The sequence below is a fragment of the Dipodomys merriami genome, unplaced genomic scaffold (assembly GCF_024711535.1).
Source record: "Dipodomys merriami isolate MVZ:Mamm:240054 unplaced genomic scaffold, mDipMer1.0.p SCAF_2, whole genome shotgun sequence".
Taxonomy (NCBI): domain Eukaryota; kingdom Metazoa; phylum Chordata; class Mammalia; order Rodentia; family Heteromyidae; genus Dipodomys; species Dipodomys merriami.
In genome coordinates this window covers 83,296,651-83,319,901 of record NW_027203381.1, presented here as the reverse complement: position 1 = coordinate 83,319,901, position 23,251 = coordinate 83,296,651, and the positions used below count along the sequence as shown (strand labels likewise).

Here is a 23,251-nt window from a genome sequence, read left to right as displayed (position 1 = left end):
AGCAGTGAAAGATATTAAAAAAAGATCAGTATATAGAGATAATTTTGGCCAAAGTACATTACATATATTTTGTGAATTTCACAATGAAGCCCCTTTTTCTCACAATTAATTTATGTTAATAAAAAGTGTAAAATATTATCAGAAAACATATATATATATATATATTGCAAAATGATGCTTCAGTTGAAAGTCAATGTTTTCATTTTAATGTTGATACTAAAAGAAAATAGGAATGTTAAGGTAAATGTGGTTTCCTTGTTAGGAGCTAACAATACAAAACATAAGGCACATTAAACTAACTACAAAATTTCAATCGCTCATAACTAATGTTTGTAGCTTTGAAATAAAATGTTATTGCTACTCTTACCGAGCATATGCAGTCCTCTTTACTCTGTTAAAAGATAACACACCTTCTTTTTCTTCTTCTTTTTTTTTCTTTTTAGCATTTTGACATTTTGTGTGTGGCAGAAAAGAGAATTACTTTTTTTTCCAGTGATATATATATATATATATATATATATATATATATGATACATATTGCATATATGTGTGCAAAAAATAGAACCTAGTTCTTTATCAGCTATTTTTATTCATCATTTATTTTCATTTTGTATTATCTTGGAATGTTTGGAGTTATTTCTTCAAATAACTAAAGTAAGTTATATGTATTCCTTAATTAACTGTGTAGGGGTAAGAGGAACCAGAACAGTTAGGAGCAGGAACTCAATAATAAAGTCATAAAAAATCTTGATTCCTTACTCGTTTCTGCTATTATCCTTACCATGTTGGCTTTTTGAACCATATATATTATAAATCTGTAAGATAAATACAACTGGGGCTAGGAAGGTGGCTCAGTGGTAGAGTACTTGCCTTGCATGCTTGAGGCCCTGGGTTTGATTCCTCAGTACCACATAAGAAAAAAGCCGAAAGTGGCGCTTTGGCTCAAGTGGTAGAGCACTAGCCTTGAGCTGAAGAGCTGAGGGACAGTGCCCAAGCCCAGAGTTCAGGCCCCACGACCAGACCCCCCCCCCAAAAAAAGATAAATACAACCATCTGTAAGATGCTTGTAACAGGCATCAAACCAATGCCCAGAAACTAGAGACAAAGGGCTTGGCCATCAAGTCCTGCCTAGTGTCTGTCTTACAAGAAAACAAGTTTCCACAGACATCTTCCCAACAGCACCATTTATGCCCATTGTTCAACAATGTCAAGCAATTTTTTTTCAGTTTGATTGGTAGCTTATTTAAGAGACAAAGCAGGGCTGGGAAGGTGGCTCAATGGTAGAGCGCTTGCCTTGCATGCATGAGGCCCTGGGTTCAATTCCTCAGCACCACATAAGCAAAAAGAAAAAAGCCAGAAGTGGCGCTGTGGCTCAAGTGGTAGAGCGCTAGCTTTGAACTGAATTGCTGAGGGACAGCACCCAGGCCCAGAGATCAGACCCCATGACTGGACCAAAAAAAAAAAAAAAAAAGAAAAAGAGAGACAAAGCAGTAGACGAGGCTGGCCACATTCTCCTTAGTGTAGCTTTCAAGGAGGATTATTACCCATCCCTTGTAGATCTTCCCAGGACTTTCTCTTCTATGCAGCCTGCTTGGTGTTATGCCACACTGGATTTATGTTCTCCTATGGCTGCATCTTTGTCCTATTTTCTGTTCAGAGTACTTCCCCTCTTCCATTTCCCTCAAATGTTCCTTGTGGGCAATTTCTCACTGCCCTTCAAAGTTGCAACTTTGAAAAGCTTCACGAAGCATCCTGCCTGTCCCCATCTCTAGCATTTCTTCTCTGCCATTCAGTAATACCTTATGGGAGCCCTTATTTCTGCTGGTGTCTCTGTATCCTGATTTATTTGTTTACATAATCCACCTGCCTTTTGGTACTAGACTGGGCTTTTAGAGATAAAGAACTGTCTGACTCATTCCTGTAGAGTTTATGACCCGTAGGTGATGCTCAGATTGTGTGTGTGTGTGTGTGTGTGTGTGTGTGTGTGTGTGTGTGTGTGTGTGTGTGTGTGTGTGTGTGTGTGTGTGTGTTTGTTTTTATCGGTCATGGGGCCTGAACAGTGGGCCTGCGTGCTGTCACTCAGCTCTTCAGCTCAAGGCTAGTGCTCTACTACTTGAGCCACAGCGCCACTTCCAGCTTTTTCTGCTTATATGATGCTGAGGAATTGAACCCAGGCCTCATGCCTGCAAGGCAAGCACTCTTATCACTGAGCCACCTTCCCAGCTCAGATTGTGTATTTTTAATGGCAGAAAAGATACTAAGTTTGCTGGATGAAAGTGTGGGACACCCTACAAGAAAAATTGAGTCCTGTTTCCTGGGAGGTCAGGATAAACTTAAGATATTTCTCTTTTTTCCCTCTCTTGTTTCACAGAACTCGAACCTTTCTGACTCAGGATTTGATTGTGTGTAGATGACAAGTCTGAAGCAATGAGCTATCTAAACAAAACGTGTGTGGTAGACTTGACTCTGATCTTCCCAGACTCTCACTCATACAACACCATGCTAACCACTGTAATTTAGAAATGACTGACTGAGCTAGGCTAGCAATGTTCCTTTCTTATTAACTATCCAGTCAGGTTAGAAACAGCTTTTAATTCTAAACATAGCAAGCCACTAATTCAGGTACCTATAGGCAGATGTACTTTCCAGAAAGCGGCTTATTATCAAGTGTCATTTAATAAAAGTTCTTTAATGTAGTACACAACTAGGAATGAATACATAAAGATTCCTCATACTACTTCCTTGATGATCATATTCAGTACCATGTTACCCACCCCCAAACCTTGATACTTTGATATATAGAAACAGGAAGAAATTCTTCTGGGTTTGAAAAAATGATACAGGGATTGAATTGGAGTGATTAATTTCATACTGAAGAATGAAAAATAGTGGATATATCAATAAGCCATTCAATAAGCGTATTAAAATGTAACAATGTTGACCAGCTCAAGATGGAATTCTTATGCCAGAATGATGTAATAAACCTAAACTAACACAAGTAGGAAGCTTCATATTTATTTCAGTGTAGCACAGAGTTCACAATATCATTTCAGACCTCTCATTATTTTAGTTCCTATCCTTCGATTTGACACAGTTAGGCTCAGTGGTTTGTCTTATTTAAAAAGTATGTAAATTGAATTTTGTAAATTTAAAAAGAATCATCCAAGCTCAGAGCTGGTGGCTTCTGCTTATAATACTAGCTGGTCAGGAGAATGAAATCTGAGGATCTCAACCTGAAGCTAGCCTACCCAGAAAAAGCTGTGACACCTCTTCTCTCCAGTTAACTACCAAAAAAAAAAAAAAAAAAAGGAAGGGGTGCTGTGGCTCAGTGGTAGAGCGCTAGCCTAAGCAAAAAGCTCAGAGAGCAACCCAGGCAATGAATTCAAGCCCCAGGATTTACACACACACACACACACACACACACACACACACACACACACACACACACACACACACACACACACACACCAAAATGCATCCATTTTCTAGGCTTCTGGCAAAGGCAAAATCAAGGCCTTGTTCTATGACTGAATCCACTATTTGATATATTAAATTATCTTTATCATACTACTTAAACCCATAAGATACTATCCCATCTTTCTATTATTTTGTTTCTTGAAAATGTATTCAAATTGTTCCCAAACAGTTGATCCTCTGGGCTTTTATTGACCACTCTCAATTTTTCACCATTACTACTCTCACACCAGATACAACAGATTTTCCCCATTTATTTTATGACTTTAAAAAAAATTTAGCCTTCCCAATGTACATCCATCCTGTTCAATTTACTTTTGCAGAAACAGCAAGTTTGTTATTTATTTAAGTAGCATACATTTTGTTAGCTTATTTAATGGCGTTAACACTCTGAAGTGGTGGTAGTCAAAGTGTGCACAGTGTGACACTCTAGCTTCCTGGAGACATCTGCTATGTCATGGGAATTATCATTATGTTTTAAAAAAGGAGAGGTGACTATTGTTGAGAAAACCTTGGTCTTACATCTGCACATTCTCAACACTTCTCTTAGTAGAATCTTGTACTTTTTATGGTACTGGGGTTTGAAGTTGAGGCCTTGTGCTTGCTTGGCTGCTGTTGGATGATTTGTTTGGAGACAGAATCTCATATTTTTACCTGAACTGGCTTCTAACCTTTATCCTCCAGATCTCAGCTTCCAGAATAACTAGGATTAGAGGCAAAGGCATCACCTTCCCAGCTCTTGCTCCATTTTATGAGCTCAATGAAGTGCCTGCTATTTGCCTTCTTAACTATGCTAATGTCTTTTGTCTATTTTTTTTCTTTCAGCTTTGCAATATTCTTGCTAAAAACAAAAACAAAACCCATTCCCTGGCTCTATTCCTTCTTTTATAGAGCATTACTGAGGAGAATTATATAATCTACCCTTTTTGGAAAAGGAAAATTTTTATGATTGGAGTCTGAGCTGGAAAATGATAACTTGAAGCCATGAGCAATGCCCTGGATTTTTCTGTGCAACGCGGTCTCAAAGACCAGTCCCACCTGAGGTGAGAATCTGTGGACAAGTAATGAGATAATGTTCTCCTTATCTGTAGGAAACCTGTAAGGAAATGCAGGCAGCAGGGTGGAGCAGACATAGAAGCTAAGTGAGGATGTGGCTTTCAATTATGGCTTTAGCCTGAACTCAAAGGCACTCTAAATCATAGACCATTTCAAGCCTTTAAGCCACCACGGTGGCAGGCAGTAGTGAGTGAGTTTAATTCCTAAAACTGTAGCTCCCATCACTCCAGCACAGTCTTAGAAGAAGGCTTCCGTTATGTAAGCAGGTAGCAGCAGCTATAGGCGTGAAAATTGAACTGATTAAAGCAATTGCAGGAGATCTGGGCAGGTGATCCACTAACTGCTAATTAGCAAAGTATCAGAAATTCAGTGAGTGACATTTTTTTTAAGCAGCTTGTTTTATTGAGCCCAGTTAATGAACCACTCTAGATGTCCTTGGCCTTACCTGTTGTTTTCCAAAGCCTCTAAAGGGTTGGGGTGGAGGTTGCCCTGGCCCAGGGTTATTTCCACATTTCCAGAATCATAGGCTGACCTCAATTCTTCTGGGAAGCCCTGTTTTAGCTTGTCCTCCATTGGACATTCCACAGTGGGAGCCTGACCATCTGCAGAGTCTGAGCATTATCCAAAGAGATTCACAGATACCTTGGCTTTTGCAGTCTGTATTTTCAGATATTTTCAAATATGAAGTAACATACAGTGAAAAAGCCATATAATAGGCCATGGCATATCACTTCCCCATTGGCTTCTATAAGGGGCCACACCTAGGAAGAAATATAAGGAGTTGTTTTGACCGCAGAACATTTTGACCAATGAAAGTAACCTGAAGGTAGAATTCCTTTGGGTCGCTTCTTGTAGGGGATTTCTTTGAGGTGCTGTGGTTCTTAGAGCTTTGGCTAGGCTAGAGCCTGTTTTATTCCGTTCTAATTGTTAACAGACCACCATCATCTCTATCCTCTTTCTGTTTTTTGTTTCAGTTCATTTTTCTTTCACTGTCCTGTGTTTTTACCTCTCCTTTCTCTTCCAGAATGTATCAGCACATACTCCTGGCCTGCTTTCTAAAACAAAAGAAAAAAAAATAAAATAAAAGGATCCCAAGGTAAATATGGCATCCTGAATTCAAACTTTCACCCAATATAAGAGTCCTCTAACTGGTGCAATTTTGCTATAAAACATCAGGGGAGATATTTTGAGTATAGAGAAAATAATCCTAGCAGTGTTCTTTTGTTCTTTTTCTGTCTAAACAAAGTCAATCCTATTAAAATCTAAGTGGATGCTAAGGAGAAATCCCCAGGATGCTACACAGCATTTTCCTTCTGTTTCCATTTTTTTTTTTTTTTACAAATTGGATTGGTGCCATGAACACTGTGGAAAGACAACGAATTTAAAGCCATTGCAGACGAGAACATAACACCCTGAAATCTGCTTTTACTCTAAGGAATTCAAAACAATGAACTGGCATAAAGATGTGAATTTTCTTTTAACCTAAAAGGCGCTTTGACTTGTTCTATGACTCTGGCCAGTTAGAAACCAGCAGCTATTAGACTAGGACTAGTCTTGTGTTAGTGATGTGAAGGTTCTTTAGCCTGCTACAACCACAAATGATATTTGTCATTGTCATAATTGGTACTGATGGTTCCTCTTAGTTGGTCTATAGTTATTAAAATGGATGTAGGGTTTACCGTCACATTATCCTTATTTTATACTTGTAGAATTGGTCTAAGTTTTCTCTTTTTCTGATTCGTTTTAACATCTGGATTTCTCTTTTGATATGTTCATTACAGAGACCATTCTCTCTTTGTCTGTTCTCCCTTACATCTGGAATCTAGCCAAAGTGTGCCAAGCAAGATGATTCTAACATTTGAACCCTTTTGTAAGCACTCTGATTGCAGCTTGGATAGCTTCAGTTTAATCCAAGGTAGAAGCTTTCTGCTACTTCTGAGAGGAAAAAAAATGTCTAAAAATAAAACTTAGACATAAAAATAGGGCCAAATACTCATTAACTGCCTCACTTAGCTGAATACTGAAATTATTTCTACAGCACTAAATTAAGTCTTTGTATAGAAGAGGTTGAATTTTTTTTTAGTTCATAGTACTTTATCTTAGAGATGATAAATGGGTTACTGTAATTTGTCATTTTATTCAAAATACATGAATTAAATAGTCTCAAGTATCCAATTTTCAGCTCATGCTCACACTGACCCGTAAGTGGAGCTCTTTCATCCATGAGTCTTTAGGAATATGTTTTGTGGGTCTCTGTGGGAGAGGTTGAAGAAGCAAGCAGCCAGATATTGTATGTTAGGGCAAAGAATTTGGATCTTACTGAGTGTGATGGGAAACCACTGCAGGGGTTTAATTAGAGTAATGTCATAGAATGACTTGTATGCTTTAAAATGACTCTTGATTGTGAGGTTGATGGTAGATAGTAAGGAGGCAAGGGTAAATGTCTATTTTTAGATACCCGTGTAGGCGATGACAATGACTCTGGAGTAGAATGCTAACAGTAGAGTTGGAAAGAAATGGACAAGTGGATTTGATATGGAGCCTGAGGGAATGGAAGAAACAAAGTTGTTTCTGGCTTAAACAAGTACAAGAATGTGGTACCAATTGTTTCCTGTCGGAGGAATACAGTACTTTTGCTGTTTTGTTTTGTTTCCCACTGAACAATGAGACATAGACTGAGTCCGTGATCAAAGACTCATATCAAACTTTGGGAAATCTGTAGAGAAATACATGTCAAGTGATAAGTTGAATGAATGACCTTAATTGAACAGATCAGTTTGAGATTCCTTGGCATATAAATAACCAGTCTTGAGGCCATGGAATAAAAGAACTCACCTTGAGAGTAATGGAGAGAGTATAAATAAAGTAGCCCATATCCACATAAACAGAGCAAGTAGAAGAGAACCTGTAATGGACTTACCAGGAGTAACAATGAGCATGTAAGCAATGAGTAGGATAAATGTGGTATTCCAAAACCAAGAGCAGGATCTTACAAGAGGAAGTAAGCAATCAATTGTGTTGAACTCTGGGGTGAAGTTGAATACAGCAATAAATGATGTCACTATTCTGCAGTTACAGTGACAATGGCAGTTTTTGATGCCATATAGGGGTGATTGTAAAAGAAGGAATTAGAACAGCTATTTAGACCATTAGTTTAAGAATTAATGGGGCTAGAAAGAGGCAAATAGCTAATTGAGAATCAGAGGGGAATTTTGTTTTTTCACTCATGTACTGAAGATGGGCAATAATGGACCATTTATGTTTATGGAATTGATCTAGAAAAGAGAGAGGACTTTACGATGAATACAGAGAGGATATATATTTGCAGGGACAAATTTCCTAATGTGAAATTTGAGAAGTGCAGAATACAGTGAAGGATTTGGGTTTGGGTAAGAGCAGAAGGGGAAGAAGAAAGGGTAGACAGGTGTTGATAGGTTGGTTGAATTGCTGGTGAGAGAATGAGAGAGCATCTATAACCAATCAACACTAATTAATGAAGCAAGACTGGAAGGGAAATTGGAAAAGGAGATGCTGGAAATTTAAAGAGATGATAGCAACCATTGGAGTCATTCTGCAGAGCCAGGAGGTAAACCCACAGTAAGAGTCTGAAGAAGTGTCCCAAAGTTATAATAAACAATATAGCTTTCAGTTACTTTTGTTTAGAAAGATGTTGAGATAAAATTTAAGTTTTTATTTGGCCTATTGAGACAAAAATATTTTAAATATTTATATACAATAGTAGAAATAAAATTATTATAACCTTCCCATTCATAGATAATAATTGTGATACATATCTTTTTATATATGATACATATTCTTGCATACATTTTATATGCAAGTATATTTCTAAGAAGGAATATAAAGGTTTTATTTTTAACTAATATTGTTTTATGATAGCTTTCAAATATTTTATGTATATTTTAATATTGTATATTTAATATAATTTTCCAATTATTGTGTATATATGTATACTAGGACATGTATAGTCAGGTAGAAAAGCCCCTTTTCATTGTATATTCAATTATTTTCTTCTAATATTTAAAATGCGAAAAGAAACTGTAAATTATTAATCTACTAAGTTTTATATTGATAATGGTCTCTGACAAGTTTTAATATAGTTCTAATTATTCTAAAATTTCATTTCTCACAATAAATTTAAAATATATTTTTTCAATCTTCCAGACAGATTTCTTAAAATCTTTTAATGATTTTTTAAAACAAATTTTAAACTATTCATTCAACAAGCTCTAAAAGAGAAAAAATGAGCTACTATCCTACCACCTAGGGAAATCAGTTGTATTTTACCTGAAACTATGCTGTATATACATTGTTGGTCATCTCTATTTGGTCTCTTTTTTGGTTTGTTATATAGCTTTTGGCAGCCAGAAAGCAGTGACTCATACCTGTAATCCTAGCTACCTAGAAAATTGAGATCTAGAGGATTGAGACTCCAGTTCTGCCTTGGCAGGAAAATTCTAGAAACTCTTATCTCCAAATAGCCAGAAAAGATCACTGCTGAAGGCATGGCTCAAGTGGTAGAGTGATTTCTAGCAGGCATGGGACTAAACAAACCACTGAAACCACAATGCATCCAAATACAGAAAGAAAACAAAAAAAGCTCTTCAGTTAATACATTTGTACACAGTTGCATACAATCCAACATATTTACTTTGTTTTTAAGTTTATAATCTAAACCTAGATTCTATATATAAAGGGAGACATTCATTTTTTGTCTCTCTGGGCCTGATTTACTTCTCTTAATGTAAGTTTTTCCAGGTCTCTCCATCCCTTTACAAATGGTACAGTATTGTTCTTTCTAATGGATGAGTCAAATTCCATTCCACATTTTCTTGATTCATTCATCCATTGGGGACTATCTGGGCCCATTCCATACCTTGGTTATGATGAATAATACTGCAATGAACAAAGTTATGCTGGTGGCTGTACTGTATCCTGGTTTGTAATCTTTTAGATAAATGCCATGAAGTGGAACTGCTGGATCCTGTGGGTAGTTCTAAGTTTAATTTTTTGAGGAACCTTTATACTACTGCTTAGAGTGGTTGAACAGGTTTACATTCCTACCAACCAATGTAATAGAATTCCTTTTTGGTTATGTCTTTGCCTGTAACTGTCTAAGTTCAACAAAATAAATGCCAGGAAGTGGGTACTTTAAAGGGGTGGGGTGGGGCCAAGAGGTAGGGGTAGATAAATGCAAAGGAGAAGAGTCAATAATTAAATGAATATCCTTCAAAAGAAAGAGAAGTGAGGGAAGGAATGGGTAGGGGAGAAGTGAGTGAGAATATTGAAGGAAGTGACATTGATTAAGATGCATTTGATTCGTAGACTGCTTTGGTAAATGGCGACTCCTTTGTACAACAACTTAAAGATTTTTTTTTTAAAAAAGAACAACAAAAAACCCCAGCTCTTGAAAACCATGTTTTTCATGGCTACCTTCTGATTTTCCTGTGTGATTATAAATAACACCAGCATTCAAATCATTGATACTTAATAGTGAACTGAAATTGTTTTAGTGTATTTTTTTGTAAAAGTAATATGTGTCCTTTGTAGAAAGCTTTATAAAGAACAGAAATGATCATCCTATAAACCACTATGGAATCAGTGTCAAATCTTCATTCAATAGCCATTTTTTAGCATCTATCATATAGCAGGTATTACTCTAGATGAGAAACTGCTCTTCAGAATGAACCTCCTAGTGTACATATAGAAATAGATACTGCTAGTGTCCTGTGTGCAAAAACTATGTATGAGTTTTTAAAGGACCCATGATATACAAAGGTTATTATAATCTGATTTCTGTCCTTTAACATATTAAGAACATCTATCATTGAACTTTTATGATATTATATTTAATGGCTACTGAAGAATTAGTTGTTTGATTCTGCAATTGTTTGAACTCTGGGAGTCAGATAATGTAATTCACTTAAATTCCATTTTTTGCATTTAAAATCCATAGCATGCATTCCTTTCTTCTGACAACTCATATGACGACCAGCAGACATGAAGGCACAGTCAATGCTATTTTCTTTGCCTTATTATAATATGGTCTCTCAATGGATTTCAAGGCAATTCCTTTTGTAATACAAAATTGGATAATTGGATAGAAATAGGACTATTGTGCATCTCGAATCTGAAATCCAAAATGCTCCAAAATCCAAAATACTTTGAGTTTTGATATGATGCCACAAGTGGAAAATTGTACAGCTGACTTCATATGACAGATAGAATAAAATATGGGCCCATTGAAAATACTTGAGTCCGATCTCCAAATTATTTTATAATTTTAATGCAGATATTCTAAATCTGAAAAAAATTCACATTTCTGTTCTGATGCATTTTTTAGATAAGGAAAATTCAATATGTATTCCCTCCACAACCTTAGTATTATTGTAAATTTTCCTAAAATTTTAATTTATTAGAAACAGTCTGAAGGTCTGTGTAAAAATTGAAAATCATGTTTTTTCCTACCACTCTCATTAATAAGTTATTTCTTACTAGAAATAACATCATTAGAAAGATTGATTGGTTGTTTTAAGTGGAAACTAACACATGAAGGAGGCATTATTAACTTTGTTACTTTCTATGATAGAGCAGTTAGGGAGATAACAATTACTCCTTTTTCTGCTCACATTTCCATGATTTTCTCTTAGTGTAATTCCATATTCCTCTAGCTCTCAGATAAAAACTAAATCTCTGAGAAGTAGAACATGGCAAAGGTCCACAGGAACTTACTCCACTTTCCAAGGCCCTTTCTCATTTTAATATCTTGGAATCCACAGAAAAAACATAAGATACACTTAAAATTCTTTTGTAAATGAGCCAAAGAATCTGTGTACTATTTTTAGTGCCATGAAGTGGCTAGATTTTGTGGAGAGGAGAGGGGTGTTTTTTTTTTTTTTTTTTACAAAAACCTTCACTGTGTTGAATTCATTTTGTTTTTGAAATCAACTTTTGAAACTAACAATAGAACAAAGGAAATTAATAGGATTTGAATTACATATCTTTATCCAAAATAACATGGCATAAATCTGCTTTGACTGACTCATAGAATACTTTAAAAGTAGTTCTAAAATCAAAGTAAACAAGTCATTTCATTTTTTCATTTGGACTGTACTTCATGTCTTATCCTGCTTCAGACTAGCATATATTCCTGACAGATTATTACACCCAGAATTTCTTGCTACATGGCCCAAATATTTCCTGACCCAATCACGCTGCTATATTAATTTTTTTGTTTTCTATCTCTAGCTAGCTAAATTAGTTATTATTATTATTATTATTATTGTGAGTGTTAAAAGTAAATATGTTCTAGCAATGGGAATCAACAGGACCACTATGGGACAAAATTGAAAGGCAGACTTGATCCAGGGAATAGGAAAGTAGTGCATCATCTATGCTTTTCAGAGGTGGGGAATGCTGGGCCCAAGGACCATATTAGACCCTCAGAATCATTTGGTACATGACAAACATGGATGCTTCTCTTCAGCTGCCATGGCCTGTGCTCCTCTATAGCGAATTTTGTATAGACCTCCAATTAGGTTATAAATATCCAAACAGCTCTTGGCAGAAAAAGAATCCCTACCCCTATTTTGGACTGTTGCCAATTATCATAGATACTCAGTTAACATGGAACAAACTCAAGCAGAGTTTCATGGCTCGTTTCTAATTAGACAGCATAAGATTATTTATGATATAATCTTTAAAAGCAGTTGGGCAGCTGAGATAGGCAGGCTCTTCCAGGTAGTCCCTAAATAATCCTTGACAAAGACCCAACACTAATCCTCTTTGTAACATCTCTGTTCTTCTTTTAGAAACAGTTTTTTTTTCATTTCTAATGACCATATTAATATGGATGGGCAAATTGTCATTGAAAGGCTGAATGAGGATCTAATTCTCCCTTGCTCATTAAAAGTGGACCTGACATTGTGATTCACTGGAACATTAACAAAACAACAACAACAATGTCCACAGTTACTACAACTAGAGAGACCAGCTGAAATACCAGTATTTCAAATACAGAGTCAGGATGTCCCTTATCCACAGTGGGCTTCACAATGAGAATGCCTCTCTACTTGTATTAAATCTTCTGGATGAAGGGATTTATGAGTGCTATGGGTTGACCACAGCGGGAAACAACACACACACACACACACACACACACACACACACACACACACACACACAGTGGTGCTAAAGGTGGGAAGTAAGTGTGTAAGTAAGTTTTAGTAGACTTCGTGGTATCATTTGATGTTATTTCTGAAATTTCTTCTTCCTAATATTTTAGCATCTCCCTTCAAAGCAATTTCAAAAATTTGCCTCATTATTTTTTAAAACACAGTATCTCCTAGTATGGACATATAATGTATCTGTTACTACCATTCCACTGATTGCAAATATTCAGACATTCCCAGTGCTTTTTATTATGTTGTGGTGAATACTTTTGTACTTGCATTTGATGCTGGGAAATTTGCCTAACTAAATGATCAGAGTTAATATTCTATGGTAATGATAGAAATATGAGTGGCCCTTTTCATTTCAGTCCTATCAGCACTAAATATTCTAAATTTTCTACCAATATGACTAAAAGTTTCAACATTTTTATTTATTTTTCTGTAATAAACATAAAATTACTTCTTATAATGTTTTTTGTTATCTATAATAACCATATGCTACCAAACTATAACTAGTTAATATAGTGAGTCTTGTCAATTCTCATCAATCAGTTTAAGCCATTCAGGATTAGAGATGGCATATTTCTAATTCACCAGACCCCCATGAACTCCTCTTTTTTGGGGAGGGGTCCGGTTGTGGGGTCTGAACTCTGGGCGTGGGTGCTGTCCCTCAACTCTTCAGCTCAAAACTAGTGCTCTACCACTTGAGCTACAGCGCCACTTCCGGCTTTTTTCTTTTTGCTTATGTGGTGCTGAGGAATCGAACCCAGGGCCTCATGCATGCAAGGCAAGCACTCTACCCCTGAGCCACCTTCCCAGCCCCAAACTCTTTTTTTAATCAAGTTTTTTATTGTGAAAATACTGTACAGAGGGGTTACAGTTACATGAGCAAGGTAATTAGTACATTTCTTATCCAGCATTGTTGCCTCACCTTTGTTTTTCCCCTACTATCCCTTTCCCCCCTGCCTAAATTGTAAAGTTCATTCTTTGATATAGAGTCTTATACATCTCATTGTTGCAATGGGACAATCTGTATCCTTATTTAAATAATTTGTTTTTTCCATGAACTCTTGATAATACAGTCAGTTAATGATCAGGTTGCAGATCATTACTTTAGTATAATTATAGGTATATAGCACATATTGCACTTCACTGTATTACAATTTGCTGATATTGTGTTGTTTTTACAGATGGAAGGTTTATGGAAACACTGTATTAAGACTATTAATCATTTTTAACAGGATGTGTTCACTTTGTGTTTCTGTAGCACATTTTTGGTAATTCTAATAGAATTTCAAACTTTTCCTTATTATCTATTTTATGATGATCTATGATCAGTAATTTTCAATGTTACTATTGCAATTGCTTTGAGGATGCTAGAAACTGTCCATATAAGTAAACCTAATAAGTAAATGCATGTTCTGACTGCCCTAACCACAGGCTATTCCCATGTCTTTCCCTCCCTATTATCTATGACAGCAATCTTTTTTTTTTTGGTCAAGGTGATGTACAGAGGGGTTACAGTTACATAAGTAAGGTAATGAGTACATTTCATGTCAAACTTGTTACCCCTTCCCTCAATTTTCTCCTACTTTCCCTCCCCTCCAACCTAGGCCAGAAATCTTAAAAGTAGGCAAATTAATTATTCCACCTTGGACACCAGTCAAGTGAAAGGAAAAGTGCATGGTTCTCACTTTAAATCTTTAATTAGAAATAATTAGCAAGAACAAATGTCAAAAGTAAGATAAGCCACAGGCTTGACTTCTTTTGCCACACAGCCAGGTTGTGAATGCAAAGAAAAAATTGTCCAGGGAAATTAAAAATCCATTACACTGAATATATAAACAATAGGAAAGAAAAACCACCTTATTGATGATATGGAGAAAGCTTTAGAGGTTGATGGTAGGTCAAATGAGCTACAACCTTCCCTTAAGCAAAGCCCAGACCAGAATAAGGTAAGGTGCTAATTTCTGTGAAGGCTGTGAAGGCTGAAAAAAGCAAGGAAGCTTCAGAGGATGTTTGAAGCCAAAGAAGTTGTTTCATGAAGTACAGGTCTGAAGTGGTCTTCATAATGTAAGTGTTAAGATGAAGCAGAAAATGATGGTGTAGATGCTGCAAGTTACCCACATGATCCAGCTAATTGATAAAGATGGCTATATTAATCAACAGGTTTTCAGCTTAGATAAAATAGATTCCTATTGGAAGAAGAGGACATCTTAGAGTTTCACAGCTAGAGAGAAGTCAATGCATGGGTTTGATGCTTCAAAGGACAAACTGATTCTCTTATTAGGGATTAAAACTGTTAAAGACTTGAGGTGAAGGCAATTCTCACTTATCATTCCAAAAATACAAGGACCCTTAAGAATTTTACTAAGTCTACTCTTTTGTGCTATATAGAGGGAGCATCCAAACAAGGATGACAGGACATGTTTACAACCTGGCTTGTTGAATATTTTAAGTATATTGTCAAGAACTGCTCAGAAAATAAGATTCTTTCAAATTATTACTGTTCATTGACAGTGCACCTGGTCACCCAAAAGGCCCAATGGAACAGTAGCATGACATTAATATTTTCATGCCAGCTACACATCATCCATTTGGCAGTCTCACAAAATGCATCAGGGAATAATTCAAACTCTCAAGTCTTATTATTTGTAAAAATGTGTTTTGTTAAGGCAATAGGTACTATAGCTAGTAATTCTGGGAGAATTACAGTGAAAACATTCTGGAAAAGAGTTGCCATTCTACACATGTGATTCATGAGGAAACGTCAAAATATTGACATTAATAGCAGTTTGGAAGAAGTGGGTTTCAACTCTAATGGATGATCTTGAGGCATTTAAATCTTCAGTGGTTGATGTAACTACAGACCAGCAAAATAGCAAGAGAACAAAATTAGAAATGGAGTTTCAAAATGTATTATTCCCACCTCATAATAACACTTTAATAGCTGTGGAGTTGCTCTTTATACATAAGCAAGAAAAGCTAGTTTCTTGAGATGGAATCTGCTCATGGTGAAGATACTGTGAAGTGACAACAAAGGATTTAGAGTGTTACAGAAACTGAGTAGATCAAGCAGTGGCAGGTGTAAAAGGATTGACTCTAAGAACTTTTATTATGGGTAAAATGCTATAAAAAAACATCATATGGCATACAGAACATTTTCACGAAAAGTAGAACAATCTGATGCAGCAATCTTCGCTATAGTCTTATGCTAAGAAATTGCCAGTCACCCAACCTTCCAGTACTTACCACTCTTGTCATTCAGTAGTCATTAATGTTGAGGTAAAACTCTCTTGACATAAAAAAAGATTATACACCTTTGGTTCAGATAAATGTTAGAAACTTTAGACATATTTTTGAAGTATTACATACCTAAATATGTAATGATATAACATTCTCTATAATATATATTTGGCAGTGTACTTTATGATGAATTTTTTTGCTAGTACTTGTTTCTTCTGCTTCTTTACTCAGCTGCTTTACATCTGGAATCTGAAGTGAAGTATAATTTTCAAACAGAGTCAAATAGGCTAAGTCAATGCTTGAATAGCACAGAGTGCTGCATGAACTCCATAGACTATGATGTTCAGTGAGGCCATTTGATTAGTCAGCTATTTCGAGAGGATAAAGAGTGCTATTTTCTGTGTGTCCGTGTGTGCGCTATTTTATTTTTCCTGGATAACAGTGCTCTGTCTTAAATTTTGACAGGAATTTTGTTTCGCTTTGCTTTAAAAAAATTATTTCCAAGTTGTACTTACAACACTTAGCTTTTCATTTCAACAGTATTAAGAAGTATTCTGAGCAGATGGTCTACAAAGAAACTAATGATGATAATTCTTTATGTGCCTTTGTTTCTTAGATAGCTTTCCATATACCTGTAATGAAGTATGAAAATAGAAACACAAGCAGCTTCCTGAAATATTGTGTGCTTCATGTTTATCCTCTTCTACATCTCACATGGAAATGCTTTTGTCCCTAAATCACTAAAGGAGGATTTAATTATTTGGATTCATTCTATATCAACAGTATGGTGAACATTACAGGATCAAACTCATCTTATGAATGTAGTATTGAAAGCTCATTGCTAAAGCAAACATGGATAGGGCGATGGATACTGAAAGGTAGGCTCCATACAACTTTGTTTATTCAAGGCTGTATTAGAGGTTAAATAGTAAATGGTACCTTAAAAGCAATCATTTTAAATTCTGAACATTAGTTACACATTGATAAAAGTAATTTGTATCTATATATGTGTTTATTCAATGAGTGAAAATATTGTGAAATAGAAAGTGGCAAATCTATTGTTAAGTGTTACGGTGTTTCTCTATGGCTCAACCTGCAAACAAGATTTTCTACCTGCATTGCACTTTAGAGTCAAGAAAGGACAACTTGTCTCACAATAAAATATTAACTAACACAATTATTATTGCTGTGGTTTCATTTCTTTATGAAGTATTATTTCACTGATCATTTTTCCAATGCCTTTATGGTGGCATGACCAATTTTCACCCTCCTCATTTTCAATTAGTTGAACAAACTCAAATCCTGATCAATCTGTCTCTAACTTATTTAAGAAATCTAACTTATTTAAGAAAATATTAAATGGAAGATACGCTGGTATCCTTATTTGCTTTCAAATGGGATTATTGTCTTATATTTATTAGACGTAGAGTAAAACATCTCTGTAAATTTTCCTTATAATGTAAAGTTGAGATTATCTAGTCGTGTCAGTCTTCCCTTCCACAGGGTTTCACAGTCTGAAAATTCTGAAGTGATGATTCCCCACCTCTACCTGATTCTACTATTTTCTTTTTCTTTTTTTTGGGGGGGGGGTCCAGTCATGGGGCCTGAACTCTGGGCCTGGGCGCTGTCCCTCAGCTCTTCAGCTCAAGGCTAGCGCTCTACCACTTGAGCCACAGCGCCACTTCTGGCTTTTTTCTTTTTGCTTATGTGGTGCTGCAGAATCCAACCCAGGGCCTCAGGCATTCAAGGCAAGCACTCTACCACTGAGCCATCTTCCCAGCCCTGATTCTACTATTTTCAAGACAAGGTTACTTGATGTCCATTTCCATCATTAGGCAGCAATAGAAATATGAAAAAGTATTGAAAATGTCACTATTGTAAATATTTTCTTTGAAAACTAGCCATTACTCAACTTTCTTACAATTTATATACTGAATTACAAAGAGCTCCTTAAATTTAGTATACTGTTTTGTCATGTACTGTTTGGAAATCTATAAACTAAGCTTTGTTACTATCAGACAACAAATATCAACTTATTGTAGACTCACACTACTCATTTCTTTACCAATAACATCTTGAAAAAAACATAGTAAGTCTAAACTGTGAAGGCATAATTTTCCTATCCAATGGTAGCATGAATGGAATTATTATAGAATGTTTGCTTACAGAATTTTCATAAGGACAAAAAATTTTAAGACTAATACGATATTCCAGGAGAATATAGGCACTTAAGGTGAAATGTCTAGTATATGTAAAAGGACAGAGGAGAAAAATTACCAAGAGTTATTCAAGTACAAGGTAAGAATGAAATAACACAAAAGAGGTAAAAAGGAAAAAGAAACACAGATGAAAAACTCACACTTTTCTAAGAAATTGAAATGGATTTTGGATAAAGGATGGAGCAAAAGAAAGCATGCGAATGAGTAGAAGAAGCATCAGAGAGATGGTGGATTTATGTATTAGAAGTTTTAGTGTGACATACTCTCCTGCAGATCGTTTTGAACAAAGCAGAAAACAAAGATGGGAGATCACAAATAAGTACAGGAAAAGAAGGACAAGATGGACCTAGAGCTGGAGCTGAAGAAACAAATTGAGAATATCTCTCAGAGTTCCTCCTCTAAAAAAAACTCAGGCTAGTGGAGTATTACTCTACATACCGTTTGAAGTATATGGCCTGTATAGGAAAAAGGAACTTATCTAAGCAAAGTGACAAGAAGTCATTGAGACTATAAAAGTAACATACAAGGACAGTTGTGGGGTAGCTTGACTAACAAGGTCATCCTAGGGAGCAGCAGCATGTGAAGATCAATGGGAAAATATGTTTTAAAAGCTACAGAACTGGAGATGTGGCTCAAGTGGTAGAGCAACCATAAGCAAAAAACCCCCAAACACACACACACACACACACACACACACACACACACACACACACACACACACACACACACACACAGTTAGTAACATGGAATGTATTCAAGAGTTCTGTTGTGTGGCACCCTGGTGCCACAGAATAGGCCTGAAGACCGATGGAAGAGAATATAGGACTTAGAAATGAACCCACACACCTATAGCCAATAGATAACTGGATAAAGGAGCCAAAAGTACAGGTTGTAAGAGAGACAGCCTCTTACACAAATGGTGCTGGCAAAATTCACTATGTGCAGAAAACTGAAGCTAGATTCTTACATATTACCCTGTACCAGAATCAATTCCAAATAGATCAAAGACCCCAATCTAAGGCCAGATATGTAAGTTTATCTTTTGGGGGGAGAGTAGAGGGGGAACACAGAAATGGCGGGGCAAAGAGTGAACAAATGTAGTAGTGATACTCTCTAGACACTATGCTGAAAATGAACTATACAGCTTGAGGAGGGGGCTCAGGAGGGAAAAACTGGGAGAATATAAGGGAAGGGGTGACATTGTTCAAAAAACATACTCATTACCTGACGTATATGACTATAACTGCTTTGTTCATCACCTTTACAACAAAATTAAATAAATAAAAATAAAAGATGCATTATCTCATAAGAAAGTCCTGGTTTAATCTTTCTTAGAGGCCTAATCTTGGAAGAAAACTTTGAAATGATTTCCATACAGCTTTTTTAAATTATAAAACTCTGCTGTACAACTATCTAATCACTGTCCAAAAGTTATTTCCATAGATATTAGTATTACAGTTTTCATATTCTCCCTAGTGTAAATTAGAATATTAATTTGAAAATTTTTGTCTTTATTGATGTATGGTTTTGTGTTCTGTTAGAGAACCTTCATAAGCTGCAAGGTGAACACATTTCACTCTCATATGAAATTGTCAGAAGTCTTTTTCCACCTAATCAAAACTTCAATGTTACTTGGTGCAGAATAGAAAATAGGAATTCCTTTCTCTTGGTTTGCTATTGGAGCTCTTCACAAACTGCTCCTATTAATGAATTTTGATTCTCGTGGAACAAAAAACTGATAAATGACTTCAAGAGATCTTAGTCTTTCAGACAATGGAAAATATTTATGCAACATTTTTTTCAAGTGAATGAACTTTATTCACTGTCTACTAACTGCATGTAGATCAGTTGCAGTTGCAAGTAGAGTTGGCTAGTGGGTTATGAATATTCAAAAGGGAAATTTTACACACACACACACACACACACACACACACACACACACACACACACACACACACACACACACACACCTATTTCTCTGAATATCATCTACAGGTAAAATGCTTGTCAGAATGGTGGAAATACCTTCCCTCTTTTGACCACCAAAAAGTCCTGTACTAAAAATTTACTCCTCTACAATTTCTTTATCATAGTTTCATGGTTTCAGAAGAGGTTGACCCATATGTTTTGGTAATAGGCTGAATCTCTTCAGTTCCTTTACTGATCTTCAGAATATGTACTTTAGGGTTAAGGCTTAGGACTTGTGACTACAATCATAGAAATAATTGGGATCCTTCTGAATTTGGGGATCCCTCTGGATTCTGTTAACTTGGTGGAAATAATCACCACAGAATACTTAATATACTCATTTTTACTACATTTAACTGCCAAAATTCAATATTTATAATGTTGTTAGTCCATAAACCAGAGAGCTATGGAATGTATACCAGAGCAGCAATCTTTCTTGCCATAGTAAGGATATTTAAATTAATGGAACACATAATGTATTATATATAGGGTTAAAAATTATTTCAGTAATACAAATTAGGAGAAATAGATTTAAAGGTTTTGGTGATTCTATGTATTGATTGGAGATAAGGGCACAGGCTTGTCTTTGGGTTAGGTAGTCTTCATATAGAAGCTTCTAGATAGTAATGATAACACTGTCTTTGAAGAACTGCCATTTGGATGGTATAGGATGGAACACTGAGGATACATTCAAAGCCCCCGTATTTCTCCAAAATAAGTGTCAATTTTATGCAAAATACAGTGAAGCCTGCATTCTATTTATAAAACTGTTTCTGCATGTTGGATTCATTTTAGAGTGTAGTAAAATAATCAGGAAGAATGTGTCTGAAGACCACATATGGCCCTTCTTCCTAACCAGAAATCTAATTTTCAGTTCACATGAAGTGAAGCATCAGGATGATTCTATCTCTGTTAATGAAAAGGGACTTTTCAAAACCTCTCATTCCCAAGTAAACCTTGACCAAGAGGCCCACAGCAGGAGGCATCCCAGCAAGGCAGAGAAGAGAGTAAATGGTTGTGAAACTAAACATCAGCCTTTCGAGGAAACTTGGTTTCCTGCTCTGCATTGCAATTTTCCATTTGCTGCTTTGCCTGGGAGATGCTTCCCCATAAGAAAGGAAGCTCAGATTTGAAAGAGAGGATGCTTAGTATTCCTCAAGTCTATATCTGCTCAGTAGAAACTGCACTGAACTAAATAGTGTAAGTAATCCTTTCTAAATTTTTCTTCTGAATCAATATGTGACTTTGGGGAGATTGTGTTGCTGCTGCAGGAACTGAGGATCACAGATAAAATGAGAGGTAGCTATACCATGCAATATTTTCTTCAGGAGGGCAAAATACATTGTTAACAAGCCTAGAGAGTCAGTTTAACATCTCTACTTAATTTCTCCCTCTTTACAGACTTTCAGAGTAACACAAATATGTGAAGAGATGAATGTTTTTTGGTTATAAAGCATTATTTACTTTATTAAGTAAGAGGATGTTCACAAACACCAATAAATAAAATTTTTAAACCTGATGTCTACTATGTAAATAGATACTTATTTTTAAAGAACAACCCATAAATATATTCCATTTTGAATTAACCTCTATGCTCTAATATTTCCTACTATTTGGCAGAACACAGATCACAAGATTAGCAGGTTTAACTTTAGTAATCTAAGGTCTTCAAAAGTCTGTCTTCAGGAATTCTCAATTCTTTTAATACTAACTACAATTTCAGTTCAGAACAGGGTGCTAGAAGCTCAGGTCCATCTTGTTCATGTTAAGGTGCTCTAAGCACTACCTATGAACCTATGAACCTATAATCACTTGTTACATCTCTCATTACTCTCATTACATCTCTAATTACTATTTTCCTAGGATACTATATTCTCCATGCCAAAGGTGAAATGATCTCTTCCTTTGTAGTCCACATACAATACTGAGCTGAGGCTAATCTGTAGTTCTAGTTATCACTTTGTAAAAACAGGTAATCCCGCTTTTACAATATTAGACAATAAAATTTTAAAATGCATAATAGACCCAGTGCCTCTCAGACTTCCCCCCCTGATCTTTACCATCTCTAGTCCCAGTTCCCTTAAAGGAGATACCAAGAAATTAGAAATATTTATGCTTATGCCAAACTCTCCTATCCAGCCTGCATACTTGCTTTGTTTTAAAGGGACTTTACATTATGCCTCATGTTTTTTAATAAGAATTCTGCTTCCTGTCTGCAATTTAGAAATAAACACTTAAAATATTGAAAATATTCTACTCCACCCACCTATACACATTGTTTGTTTTCTTGTTTGGCAGTTTTCCTTCCAATTCACAGGCTTTATTTCTCTATCTTATTTAGAACCGGTCCAAAGAACAACTTCCAGGAAAAAAATAATGTTCCAATTTTTGGCGGTACTGATTTTTGTGATTTTGGAGGTACTATTGATAACATCCTGTTCATAAGAATTGAGAAGAGGCTTCAATACAGCCAAGGTAATATGAGGGGGTTGGTTCTGCCCTTGCTTGTCCCATGTCCTTTGTACTAAAGATGATGCAGAAACAAGTACACTACCGCAAATGTAAATTAATCCTCATTTTCTAGAAATTCATTTATAAAATTAATCAAAATGTTCTTATATTTTTACCTAGCCTACATCTAAAAATGTATCCTGAGCAAGAAACTAGAAGCATACCACCATACATGTCAGCTTTTTGCAATAGCTGTTACTTTTCCTCTTTTCCTAGTACTTCAAATCACTAGTAGTAGAAATTGGTTTCATTAATTAAAAATCACAGGTAATTTAAAAATTAATTTGGCTGCAAGTTATAAATAGGGTGATCCAGTCATCTGATTCTTAAAATTATCTGAAAGGAAATAAGGGAAGTTTTGACATTTATTTTCTGGAGTGATCAGGCCACGAATTTCCTCATCCTTACATCCTACCCAAATGCTTCTTTCAGTCCTTGGCTTTGTTATTGTTCTCTGAGCTTGTTCTGTATTTCTTCCCAAATGCAGAATCGTTATGGACCATTTTATTTTAATTTCTTGCTAAGTTAAAGCAACAATAACAACAACATTTTCCACCTAAATTTTATATGACAAACTTGTATTATGTC

General features: G+C 35.8%; 1 protein-coding gene across 1 annotated transcript; it reads left to right on the top strand.

The window, feature by feature from the left end:
• Window positions 1-10,505: 10,505 nt before the first annotated feature.
• On the top strand, window positions 10,506-20,068 carry Hhla2 (HHLA2 member of B7 family). The gene is given in 7 exon segments (XM_070028874.1): window positions 10,506-10,574; window positions 10,576-10,616; window positions 12,625-12,673; window positions 16,582-16,843; window positions 19,726-19,936; window positions 19,938-19,980; window positions 19,982-20,068. Coding segments are annotated over 7 exon segments (762 nt in total).
• The last annotated feature ends 3,183 nt before the right edge of the window (window positions 20,069-23,251 follow it).